The sequence below is a fragment of the Lissotriton vulgaris genome, chromosome 8, assembly GCF_964263255.1.
Source record: "Lissotriton vulgaris chromosome 8, aLisVul1.2, whole genome shotgun sequence".
Lineage (NCBI taxonomy): Eukaryota > Metazoa > Chordata > Amphibia > Caudata > Salamandridae > Lissotriton > Lissotriton vulgaris.
In genome coordinates this window covers 286,737,135-286,749,621 of record NC_141696.1, presented here as the reverse complement: position 1 = coordinate 286,749,621, position 12,487 = coordinate 286,737,135, and the positions used below count along the sequence as shown (strand labels likewise).

Here is a 12,487-nt window from a genome sequence, read left to right as displayed (position 1 = left end):
CATGCTATACTTCAGGTGAAATGTGACACCTGAATTTCATGCCATTTGCATTTTCAGACTCATGTACTGCACCCTCACAATGTCCATAGGCAATATACACTAGTACATTGTTTCCAATCAAAATAAGTTCTGGATTACACTTGCAATTGTGATTTATGTTACCTTCCAGGAGTTCGTAGTCTATTCTGTTTGAAAAATAAATGACCCTAAAACTGAACCCTTTCTAATAAACTCCACAAAGGTAGAGGGGTTTAATCATTTTTTAAATATTTGTAAGTCACAGAAACAACCTGCCTCAAAAAGTTGTTGAAAATTACCTGCAAAAATCTATTGCTAAATACCACTTCAACTTTAATAAAACCCAGAATGCCTGCTATTGAAAAATTAGTATATTAATGATTATTACTATTCTCTTTTCCAGGCACTTACAAATTTTGTACCATAATAATTTCTACGCTTCTGAAAAGCGTGATTTGTAGATGTATAGGGGAATGTGTATCAACTACAGTATAGTGGTGGAATTAATGATGTGCGAAATAGAATGGGGAGACGCGCTCTGATTTTCAAAACTATTTCAGAACTGCTCTCCTTCACGAATTCTGACATGTTTTGCATAACCTTCTTTCTTTTTGTACATTTCTACATTGGCAGTTGACTTGGGGAACATAATGGACATAGCTCTATTATGTACATATTTAACAACTTCATAAATGACACTGTTTTCCAACTGAAATAAACGGGTATACATCTCTCATCCAAATATGAAACAAAAAGAAAGAAAAGGAATGAAGGAAGATGATGAATAGGGAGAAATACATGCCTGGCCAATATCTTCCCAAATATCATGGTTATAGTGTACTAATAAATTGCCTGGACTAAGGTGTGTCAATAATATCAGAATTAGGAATCAGTCCTGTCCTGTGGATAATATCATCACAAACAGTAGCAGAAACAACATTTCCTATCTAAGTTTTTTATACTCCCGGTGGTCGAATCACCCCTCCAATGCATAGATTTCCCAACCTGGCCTTCCAGTTTTTCTTGGTTCCCTCTATCTTAAGGCTGATCTCATTAACTCAGGTAGGCTCAGCGGCTGATGGAGGTTTGGCAAGAGATACATTTCCTATGTGATGTATGAAAGGGCCCAAAATCACCTTAAATTGTGTTAGTTGGTTTTGCATGGTGTATTTTTGCCTCTCGTACATAGCTAGCTTAAATATTTCTGTTAATCATTACTTGTGCGGGGGTATGTTTGAGGAGGGCCAGTGATGGAGTATACAAATTTTAGGCACCATAAGAGCGGTGTACATCTATCTCCTCCAGCCAGATGTGTTATCCTCTGTGTTATTTGTGTCATGCAAAAGGGCTAATTTGGCCGATTCTATCAAGTGACATAGACTAGTGTCATGGAGTACTTGCAGTATGTGAACTAGGTCATAATCCAGTTCTGCACAATTCCAGCTTTATTTTCCAGGCTAACCTGGCTTTTTAGAGTTTACATGGGGATCAATACCAGTTATGAAGTACTTTGAAGTATGAATCCTTCAATTCAATTCAATTATTTTTCTTTTTTTTTTCATTCTGGCTTCCTGTTAAGTGCAGTCATAATGCTCAATGAGAGCTGACCAATCTTCATCCATGTAGTCTATTGCTAGCCTCACCTGCCAATGTAACTTAATCACGGATTTCGTAGAAGATGAGAACAGTGCATCGATTAAGATCTGATATTTGTTTGAGACCGTGCCCAGAGATATCCCCTGGGTGACTATATATTTGTGGATCAGTGGTTTAGGTATTTGTTGGGATCGGGCCCAAATTGACTTCTCAAGTAGGGTTTTATTTGGCAGTATCACCAGTGGTGAGAGCGGCATCCCACATGCCTCACAGACGTGTGAAATGGTTTAAGCCTATCCTCCTTGTAGAGATCATCTATGCTTGGCATCTTGCTGGCTTTCCACTTTGCTCAATTGACCAGCCAATCTAGGCGTTCATATTGGAGCATGTATTTTCTATAGAGCACATAATAGATAAGGGCATATTAAAGTTAAACTATAGTGTAAAGATATTCGGTCACCGTCATTCAAATTTTTGATACTCACTTGAGCTCTATAACGAAACGTATTGTTTGTTAAATTACACAATTTGAAAATACCATTAGGTTTTTAGTTGCGCATTGGTAACTTCTGCTTCAGGGTTTCTTAAATTAGAAAGTACATGGAAGTAAAAGCAACCATAAGAAACAAAGAGAATTGTTTCGGGAAACATTGAGAATTCCTATGAATAAGCTAAATAATACCTCTTGGCTCATCCAATCTTTTGTTCTATATTTGTTTTTGTTTGTTTACTTTTCATTGCATTTGTATTGCATTCTCTTTTGAATTATTTGATTTTCAAGAAGACCACGGTATTCTGTTCTTTGCCACAAATATATAACAACAGTTGAAAGGCACCAGCAGATTCAATGTGACTTGATTTTAATGCATCACAGTACATGCAATACATCAAGAAAGTGCTTATGTAAAAAGCACATGCTTATCAGCTATCCATTTTTACATTTTCATTATAAATATGGTATCCCAGGTAGATGAAAGTAGGAATTGACCAATCTGGGTTTAACTTGAGTCCAACCCCACAGCTTATTTCAATTATGAGTAATGTCTTATTGAACAACCCAGTTACTTTTAGTAAGTTCCATGGCCCACGTAGACCAAATGAAACATTTAATCCAGTTTCATACTGCGAGGTAGGGTATGGATGTAAAATAACTTCATGTAAATGTTTAATTTGAGTTCTTTTTTGTGTGCTTTATAAATTGAAAAATGGAATGAAGTTTCAGCTTGTTATGGCTTTTTCTCTTTTGTGTTGTATTTGGTTATTGCAGATGGCTGGCAGTCCGACTGGAGTTTCTTGGCAACCTGATGGTGTTCTTTGCTGCTCTGTTTGCAGTTCTGACTAGAGACACAATTACCTCCAGCATAGTTGGTTTATCAGTATCGTATGCCTTGAATGTAAGTATGTAATGGGATGACTACTAATAAACAGGATGCATGAACAAAGTGAGAAAGTTGTATTGTGAATTGCCCGTTCTGTAAATTTACTAGATGGCTTACTGGTGACCTAAAAATAAGAGGGTTGTGAAGCACCACTTCTGGTGACATCTCTTGATGCTTCCCAGCCTTCTCTCAACATCTGGGACTGAATTCACTGTAGTTACACAAAACGTTGTTTAATATAACTACAGTGAATTTTCCAGCATGTATGCTGGATACATATAAAAATACAATAAGGCATTGGATATTCATAAGGGAGTTATTGATGTGGAAAAGCTGGGTTAAGGCCTGAGATCAAGCATGATCCGCATTGGACAGGAACGGACAATAGATAGCCTGAATTCTGATCTTGGTCCAGACATGGGTTCTCTACTCACTGTGCCAAAGGGTACACTCTGTACTTCTCTAATGAGCCCAAACAAGGCTGGAACAAATATAGGATTGCTTGTTTTCTTGTTCAGAGGGAATGTTTTCCACGTGATTGCCAGTGTTTTATTCTTCTGCAAGCCTTCCACTATCACCTTCAGTTTTTGTACTTTGCATGCTATCTTGCATTTAAGTAAATTGCTTCAGAACAAATAGGATGTTTTACAACATGCATTGTTTTTTTATTGTAATACAATGTTACTCCATTTTTTTTAAAGATCACTCAAACATTAAATTTCTGGGTTCGTAAAGCTTGTGAAATAGAAACGAATGGTGTCGCTATTGAGAGAGTATGCGAGTATGCAGAAATGGAGAAGGAGGTAAGCATTTTTGAAAGGCTCACACTACTTTTCAGTTTTTATGCAAATACGTTTCTTCACTAAAACACCTTATTCTTTGCAACAATTAGTGGCATTTTTACAGATTAAAATTCTTTTCTGTAGTTACCACCTATGAGAACAGCCCCTCTTACATGTGTCCTTACTCTCTAGATTTTATTAACACTTAGTGAGTACTATTTAGTTAATTATTGTCTTGCTGAAGCAGGCACGACTTGTTGCATGGGTGGCCACTGCATTTTTATTCCATTTAATGCACACCGCGCTTTAGCTTTAAACCCCCCAAGCGAAAGCGTGATATGCCGCGATTACTAAAAAAGTAAATAAATAGAAAAAAAGGAGGACTGCCACAGCATTTATTCTCCATTTATTCACTTTTTATAACAATCACGGCATGCCACGCTTTAGCTTTAAACATCTGAAGCTAACGTGCAATGTGCTGCCATTGCTACAAAAGTCAATAAACAGAAAAAAAAGTGGGCGGATGCCGCCTTTGTTTTCTATATATTTAGTTTTGTAGCAATGGCATCAGTAGTTTTAAACATCTTAAGCTAAACCGTAGCATGCCCCGATTGCTCCAAAAGTAAATAAATAGAAAAAACATTGGCCAGTTCACAACTTTTTTTTTCTATTTATTTAATTATGTAGCAATCGCGGCACTCTGTGCTTTAGCTTTAAACATCTGATGCTAAAGCACAGTGTTACACAAATGGCTTTCAGCTATCTTTTCTTGTGCATGCACAGTGTTACATCTTCCTCTGTCTGCGCGCCAAAATTTCAGTGTTTGCCTCATAGATTTGAGCGGATTTGAGCAAGACAACAGCCGCAGCAGCAGGCCAAGCTCTACTGTGCTTCCTCTATGTGCCAGTGAGCCCTGTTTCTTGGGAATTAATAAGGTGGGCCTGGTCCTGGGATAAATTGTATTCTTAATTATTGCAGGATGCAGTACCTTATATGGCTAATTGGAGGTCCACAGGGACACCTAGTGACAGGCGAAGGTACTGCACCCGTTCCTTGCTTCATGGAATTTCTTTTATCAGTTATGCTGCTGCTAGTATATTTTTTGAGAAAAAAATTTCAAACAAACATTCTCATTTGCAATGCCAATAGCTTTAAATGTAACTAATGTGAGACTTTTTGTATTGCAAATGCTTGTTCAACTGTACTATCATATTAACTTGTGTTACCAAATGTTTATTTAATTTAATTTTACTTTAGATATTTGAAAAGTGCAGACCTCACTAGTGAGGAAGGTTGGCACTTTCTATTGTTATAAGGAGATATGTGTAAGGCTAGTGTGTTTAGCCCAATCCATTGTGGGGTAATTTCAGAGTTCAGTGGTAAACATACACATAATACAAAACATTTCAGGCAAAGGTAATCTTATGTAAAAATATTCTACATGTTAACATGTAGGTTGTTATGGGTGGGTCAGTTTTAAGTTGGTGGCAATAACATGTTAAAGAGGGAGGTGTTTAGTTCTTTCGTAAGTTGTTCCTGAGTATGAAAAAAGTCTTGTATACAAAGACATTCATTCCAGACTTTTTTTTCTATAATTTGCTACAGTTATTTCCTTGTCCATACCATATGAGCCTTTTAAACCCTGAATATTGCTAGAGTAGTCCTATATTTTGTGTGAAGATAATCAGGGATATGCACCATTTCTGTGAGGTTGTCTCTGGCTTTAATGGTTATTTAAAAGGGCTTGAATTTGATAATCTCCCGTATAGAGATTCCAGTGTAATTGATTTAAAGTAATGTAATGTCATTACATTTATATAGGTTGGTGATGAAGGAGTGGAATTGCTTGTAGTACAGCTTTCAGTGGAGCCTGGGAGGCCAGCAGAAGGGCTTTGCCTGAGCAGTGGAGTCAAAGTTGTTGAGAAGTAAAAACTTTTATTTCTGTGGAGGAGATGAAATGCATACCAAGTTGTCTGCACTTCCTTTGCACATGGTGATTGAAGGAACAACTTGTGTATATTTGGAGCACCTGATATTTAGTGCAAGACAGGGGAGAAGCTATTGAGGTTTATGGTGGAGAGCCATGCCTGGCTCTGGGATTGCTGCATGCTAACATTGAGGATGAACAGTATTTTGGTCCGGTTAGCTCTGGGGACATGGCAAACACCCAAGCTGGGATGGTGTCAATGCAGGACCTCGGCCACTGGATGTTGTCATGTGGTGAAATTAAAGGTATAGTTAAGTGCCTCAACATTTTGGTGAAAGGACATGTATCATAGGATGAGAAGGATCACAAGGATTTTATGTGGAGATTTATCAAGTAGTGTGAGTATAGCCACCAGGAATTTGGCAAAGAGGATTGCCTCAAAACAGGAATCTAAAAGATTCACATTTGAAAGAATTGACATCTGGCTTTGTGAAGCAAGGTTTAACTAGCTGAGGCTTCTGGTGGCGATATCTAATCAGGGCATTTGGGCCACTATTAAAGTTAGAAAGTCAATAATATAGAAAGTTTCAAACAGGTTAAAGTATCCGTGTGTAGCATAGTAACATGGTTTGGTTATGTGTTTTTTGGTGCAAAGATGACTGCAGAGGAATCTAAGAACAGAAGGCTAGGGGTTGAGAGTGGAAAAAGTTCATACCAGCTGTTGTTCTCGGTTGTTGAGAGACAACATTTTATTGAAGTGTGTAGGTGGTGAATCTGATTTTGTAACTGTTCCTGTTGTCTTAGTCCAGATATTGTTTAGGGCTGTTGTGAGAGTTTAGAATGAAAATGAAGGCATGATGGTCAGGCCAGTCAAGGGTGTGCAGATCTAAGCATTGGAGTCCAAGGGTCTAGATTGTCTAGTGGATTAGGGAGATTGTGTGTGCATCGTAATGATGTCACAGAATTTGTGAGTGTATGCATTTTTTTTTATTGATTCCATGATCCATCTTGCTGGCAGATTGAAATTCTGGAGGTAGATGGTTATAGTGCTGAGTGTGTATACAAATTCACAGAATTATGTGATGGAATTCTATACAATTTGGTTGTTCGATAAGGTGAATTGAAATGTGCTTGGGTGGAAAGAGGGCTAGATGGATAGACAGACATCGAGATGAGGAAGCAATGACAAGATTAATATTCACCATGGTGGATTTATTGATGGTAGCGAGATTGCTGCCAGATAAGTTAATCTGCAAGCAGTTTTGCAGGGATTTTGCAGTTGTCCAGAATGAACTCACTAAGACTAGGGAGGAGTGAAAGGATATGTTTCTTTCATGAAAAGTGTCCATGTTGTTGTTTATCATTTGGTCTACTGCACGTGCTCCATGGGTTGAGGAGATGTAGAAGAGCACGAAGAGAATAGCATGCTGTAATTACCTGTAAGATAGGTGAAGACTTGCAACATCATGTGATCAGGTTTTTCATCACTGCGTGGTCTACATTTGGATTAATCCTCACATCTGGATCCTAGTGGCTAATGCTCTCAGAAGGCTAGGATATATTCACATTCTGTCTTTAACCCACAGCAAAAGAGAGAAAGAAAGGTAGGAAATAGAGAAAGAAGGAAGAAGCGAGAGATAGGAAAACAGTGACAAGGGAAGGGATGAACGAAATTCTGAAACAGTGAGATAGAGTCAGGACATGAAGGTTGATAGAAAGAGGCACACTTAGTAAAATCCAGCATTCATCATCAATGATGGTTGGCTCCCAAATATAACTTTGGGCCCCTGCACTTTATTTAATTGTTTTTAATTTTTTTTACTTTTGCAAACTAAGCAATGGAGAGGGAGAGACTCATGCTTCAAATAATTGAATGTAAATTGCATGACTTCCCGGCAAAGGATACCTAAAGAGTCATGTCCTTCAGCATTGCTTATTTATTATGTATTTATTTATTTAAAGATTTGTAGAGCGCCTGGTGACCCGGAGGCATCCCCGCGCTATAAACCTGTAAGGTTGGCTGAGAGGGGAGAGGGGAGAGGGGGAAGAAAACCTATTTATTTAGGGAAAAGCAGAGTTTTCAGCTGCTTGCAGAAGCGCAAGTAGCAGGGTTCCAAACACAAACTACGGGGGAGCAAGTTCCAGCGGGTGGCCGCCTTTACTGAGAAGCGACGACCTCCGGTACGTGCCCTCCTAAACTTGGGGATATTCGCCAGTCGTTCATTGTCCGAGCGCAGAGATCTCGAGGCTTTGTACAGGGTAACCATGTCTCCCAGGATCGAGGGGCCTTGTCCACTGAGGAGCTTGTGCGCGATGCACATAACCTTGAACTCGATCCTCTCTTGCACTGGCAGCCAGTGAGGTGCCTTAAGTGCCGGTCTGGCGGAGGATCTGGAGGAAAGACCCATCAGCATCTGAGCAGCTGCATTTTGGGTTCGTTGCAGCTTGCCCAGAGTAGCTTCACGGGCTCCTAAATAGACAGCATTGCTGTAATCCAGTCGTGCAAGAACCAGTCCTTGAACCAGGAGTTTCCTGGAAGGAGGGGGGAGCAGAGGAAGGATCTTGCGGACTGACCGCATAAGTCCGAAACAGGTACCGGCTGTTTTGGTAGCCTGGGTTTTCATGGATAGGTCTGGTTCAAGCCAGACCCCCAGACTCTTAATTTCTTTCCTGGGGGTGGGCACCTCACCCATGGTATCGGGCCAAACGGATGGTGGAATTGTTGACCATTTCTTGCCCATCAGCATAACTTCTGTTTTGGACCCGCTGAGTTTGAGTGAGGAATCGCACATCCAGAGGTGGATTTTTTGGAGGCAGTGCAGAAGGTTATCTGGGCATTGGTCTAGATGTGAGAGCGAGACGACCAGTTGCGCGTCGTCCGTGTAGCTCACAATCTTAATGCCGAAGGGGGCAACTACATCCTCCAAAGGGGCCATGTAGGCATTAAAAAGGGTTGGACTCAGTGAGGAACCCTGGGGAACCCCACTTGTCAGAGGAAGAGAGTCAGAACGGGAGCTGCCATCCCAGACCTGAAACGAGCGGCCCGACAGGAATGACTCTAACCAGGCCAGCGCTGTGCCTGAGCCAGGCAATGCTGTTGCAAGAAATTCCTTCATACACTGTCACTCATTATAAACCTATGGTCACAGCTATCTAGCTGCTTCAATGTATTTCCTGTTGGGGTGATGTGTGTTTAATATATTGTTTCAGTTTGTATGATTTTTTAGCCATGCTTTGTTGAAAAACGAAAGATGTTTTTATAAAATCTTGCATGCTTTTAAATTATAACTCCCATCAACAGAGACATTATTCTCTCTCTCATAGGCTCCCTGGATTACATCTAGAAGGCCCCCTAAATCATGGCCGGATCAAGGAATTATACAGTTCACACATTATCAGACTCGCTACAGAAGAGATCTTGATCTTGCTCTAAGAGACATCACCTTTGAATTGTGTTCTAATGAGAAGGTATTGTACGTTTAAGAGTGCATGAGCCATGTGACTGAGTACATTGTTTGCTGAAGGCAAGTCTCCCTACCTTCCAGGAGATCATGGCATAGCCAGGTTATTCACTGTCATGTAACACCCTCAGAGTATCTGAGGTTTTTTTATGGAATCACTCTTCCTTCTGGGACCTTGCAATGTTGCTCTCTGTTGCAAGAGTCAGCTTCAAAGTTTCACTTGACATGGGACCACTAAACAGATGTGTGAACAACTCGTCTCGAAAGTTAGGGCGCGACAGCCAGATAGGCAATAAAATACTTGTTGTTAAAAAGACTAGAATTAAAATCAGAAGATAACATTGAGTATTGATTGTTTTCTTTTATCTATGAATCGAGTTAGCTCCTGATCCCTATATGGAAAACACAGAGGAGAAGTCTGAATCAGTCCCTTAAAAACTTTAGGTGGCAAGTTCAAAGGACACTGTTAAGGGCAAAGTAATTTTCTTGCTTCAGTTAACTAGGTCAACAGCTTGTCCTACAGTTAACTGTACTTGGCAATAAGAGTGGACTAGAACAATTGGCACTACCTGCTTCTGCTACCGTTATTGTCAATGTCTTTGCATGACATTCACAGCTAGCTATAAACATGTAATACAAACATGCATTGGGCATGGCCCTTAGGCTAAATGAACCTGCTACAGAAATATTTTTTGTATTCCTGAATAAATGAAGCACCTTCGATATTGACAGTGTAAAAACTATTTTCTTAGATACTTTGCCAAACTTCTAGAAAGTGGGATATCATCCCATAGTGGTAAGTGAAATCCAAACAAATTGAATTTATGGTGGTGGTATTGTCAGGGAGCTCTGGAAATTAAGGGCGTGCCCTTTTTAAACTGAAAATTGTGCAGTTAGCAAACTTAAACATGAGATTATCAAGATGGTGGGGCTACATGGGTGTTTAAAGGAATTTATCAGTTTCAAATATCCCATATGAGAGTACACAAAGTGCCCCACATTTTGAAGCATGCAAGCTATGATCTTTGTGGTCGCAATTGTTTAATATAGTTCACATTAAACTGTTTAGTATTAGTACCTTTGCCCATGGAAATGTCTTTACGACCATTAACTTCGTATTAATCTCTAAACATTGATCAATCGAAAGAGAATATAAGTTAAACACAGTATATTTTGAGACATTTTTAAGTGTAATTGTACATTGGCTGTGAAATATCGGTGAAATACTCAAAATGTGATTTGGCTTAAACACGAACGTAACATATTTGCTAGAATTTGTTGATTGTGTCTAAATTAAAAATATACAGCCCGAATCATCATCGGCATGTTTTGCGAGTCTGTAATAGCGAATAATAAGGAATTGCTATTACAGACTTGCAAAACGGGATTCATGTAGGAATCGCAAAATAAAAGGCGATTCCTACACATTCCTTATTTGCGATTAGCAGTTTGCTAATCGCAAATAAGGATGCGATTCCAAGGGTGCTAGGGGTGTCCCCTGCAATGTAAATTAGACTCATGTTGCGCACACACATGTCCAAAGGACATGTGTGTGTGTAACATACAACTGAGAAAAATGCACAAAAGTGCATTTTTCTCAGTTTTCGCTATTTACCACGAAGTCTGACTTCGCGGTAAATAGCGGGAAAAAATAGCGAATTCGCAATTTTATATTGGGTCATGAATAGCATTTAAGGAATCTCAAATTGAGATTCCTTAAATGCGATCGCAATTTGAGAAATCACAATTTTTTGCGATTTCTCAAATTGCGAGTACATGACCCAATGATGAATATCAAATGCCATTTTTGCGGGTGCAAACGGCCGAATTCGGCAATTCGCACCGTTTGCGCCCGCAAAAATGCTTCATGAATCTACCTGAAAGCCCTTTCTGTTTAAAAATGTAAAATATGTTAATGTTAAAAGAAAGGCTTAAAAATGTCCAAAACAAATCACCATGGGTTTGTTGGTCTCATGCCTCCTCACTGGCATCAGCATGATGCTACTTACTGAGGAGAATGTTGTTTATCAATGCCAGCGGTCAGATTTCTGCTTCATATACTAAAATCACTATATAAGTGTTGCATGGATGTAAATATCTATAGAATAAGGCTGCATGCCCCGGACATATTTGCTTCTCTGTGAAATAAAAAACGCCCTTCTCCATAATTGATCTAAAACACATATCCTCCTGGTAAAATATGCAAACGGAATGAAACTTTTTGCATAATAGTGAATTAAGATCTGGTATTTGGCCCTCAGATCTACATCCTCATAGTACGAGTTTTCATTTCTAGCTTTTGATGCTCAGACGTGTGACCTTCATTTGGTCTAAACTGGGTAATGGTAACGTTACATACCAAAACATGTATTTTGAATAATCTAAAAAAAAACTTCAAGACTCTTCCTGAATCTCGAAAAAGTTAGAGCTGAAAATCCTCCATTGGTTCCTAGCACAAAGAGCCCAAAACGAAATCTTCTGCACTCCATATAAAGCCTACAGGGAAATCTGTCTCAAATCAGACACACAAAAGGTGACAGGAGGAATGCTTGCACTAATTCAAACCACTGGCAATCGCTCGGGGTAGCAGTCCAGTCAGTTGTTCTTTTGCCCACCCATATCACCTCAGAATAGACAAAGCCATGTGCAAACCAGGCTTGGTGCTGCTCTGGTAGGAACAGTCCAGCCCTACATGCCAAGCCTGGCCCTCTCTGATCCAGAACACAAGCATCCCTAGACCAAGTCCAGCATGATTCGCCCTCTTCAGTTGGGTGTAGTTTAGTTTCAGTGGAAGAGTGACCAAGGGACCCATGTCTGGGCATATCATGTCTGGGCATATCAAAGACCTATTAGGGGTTTACATCAAACACAGAAGCCACTGGCAATTGTTCAGGGTAGCATTCTAACCCGTTGTTCCTTTGCCCACCAAGCCATCTCAAATTAGACCCAATGATATGCAAATCAGTCATGTCCCCATAGGACACAGGGTCAGCATTGATTTGCATAAGGCAAGACTTTTCTAGAGGATCACACTGGGCGAAAAGCGGTGGATTGTGATGCTACCTAGAGTAATTGCCAGTGGTAAGACTATTTAAAGATTTCCTTTTGTGTTATTGACATCTTTCCAAAATGTGTTCAAATTCTCCCCAGTATAATCCCTAAGGCATGCTTATATAACCTGTTTTTTATGCTGAAAGTCCTAAGGAAAAATTGCATAAGATGTCTATAGATTCAACTGGAATATCACCAAAGCCCCCACTAACTTTAGTATAGCTATATCTACTACCATAACTTGCAAAGGTAGACTATAACGTTATGAAATGG

The 12,487-nt window shown here is 39.6% G+C and overlaps 1 protein-coding gene across 3 annotated transcripts in view; it reads left to right on the top strand.

The window, feature by feature from the left end:
• The window catches only part of LOC147696974 (multidrug resistance-associated protein 1-like), a 547,338-nt gene that overhangs the window by 442,947 nt on the left and 91,904 nt on the right, over nt 1–12,487 (top strand). For all 3 annotated transcript variants that reach the window (XR_015299277.1, XM_086934056.1, XM_086934058.1), the window contains 3 exons: nt 2,882–3,008; nt 3,695–3,796; nt 9,027–9,170. Coding sequence is in view for 2 of the 3 variants with exons in the window: in XM_086934056.1 (XP_086790182.1) it covers nt 2,882–3,008; nt 3,695–3,796; nt 9,027–9,170 (373 nt within the window). In the remaining variant the exon portion in view is untranslated. The remainder of the gene's footprint in view (nt 1–2,881; nt 3,009–3,694; nt 3,797–9,026; nt 9,171–12,487) is intronic.